Raw genomic sequence first — 766 nt, 5'->3', positions numbered from 1 at the left:
TGTACAGTAGAGCGTTTCAGGTGTATGCTGAGCTTTGTTTTTTTCTGTTTGTTTTATTCTTTTCTTTCTCAATCATCTGCATCAATGCAGCAATGAGCAGCTACTACTGAAGCTATATACTCCGTTTGCTGGCCTCTTAATATCTTATATTCTCTGCTGCTGCGAGCTCGTGCAGCAGCGCCGGCTGCTGACGCTCAGCAGCAGCTGCATGGGGTCTGTGGGCTCTTCTGTCTGCTGCTGTCGATACACCTGAGGGGGGAGAAGGAGAGCAAGGAGAGCCCTGCAACCGAAACTGCTATTCAGGCTGCTCCCGTTCTAGCTGACAGCTGCAGCTGCTGCTGCAGCAGCTGCTGCAGGATGGGGGCCCCCCTCCTCGGTGCGGAAGAGGAGAGGCAGCTATTTGCTGCTGATGAGGTCCGCGCCATCATGCAGTGGTGAGGCCTCTCTGCATGCGCTGCTGCTGTATACCATAAGCTGCTGCTCTGCTGCACAGGCGCGGCAGCTGCTGCAGCATCTGCTGCTGCAGCAGCTGCTGCTGGCGCTGCAGCTGCTGGCACTGCTGCTTCACATGGGTTTGCTGCAGCAACTGCAGCCGCTACAACAACTGATCCAGCTACAGCAACTTCTTCTACTGCAGCAACTGCTGCTGCTGCTGCTGAGCTGCAGCAGCAGCAGCAGTTGATATGAGCTGCCAGCGCAGCATCGCACCCATCATCATCAATTATTCCTTCATGAGCATGCATATGTTACTATTTGTTTGTTGTGT

General features: G+C 54.2%; 1 protein-coding gene across 1 annotated transcript in view; it reads left to right on the top strand.

Annotated features, from left to right (window-relative positions):
- Positions 1-357: 357 nt before the first annotated feature.
- EMH_0044660 (uncharacterized protein) overlaps positions 358-766 on the top strand; it is a gene marked incomplete at both ends in the record, with an annotated part of 3,216 nt that continues 2,807 nt past the window's right edge. Inside the window, one exon of the mRNA XM_013495987.1 lies at positions 358-434. Within this exon, the coding sequence (XP_013351441.1) occupies positions 358-434 (77 nt within the window). The remainder of the gene's footprint in view (positions 435-766) is intronic.

Source organism: Eimeria mitis, genomic scaffold, assembly GCF_000499745.2.
Source record: "Eimeria mitis Houghton genomic scaffold, Emh_scaff1859, whole genome shotgun sequence".
Classification (NCBI taxonomy): Eukaryota; Apicomplexa; class Conoidasida; order Eucoccidiorida; family Eimeriidae; genus Eimeria; species Eimeria mitis.
The sequence above is the reverse complement of the archived record's forward strand: the minus strand, read 5'-3'. Positions and strand labels throughout refer to the sequence as shown.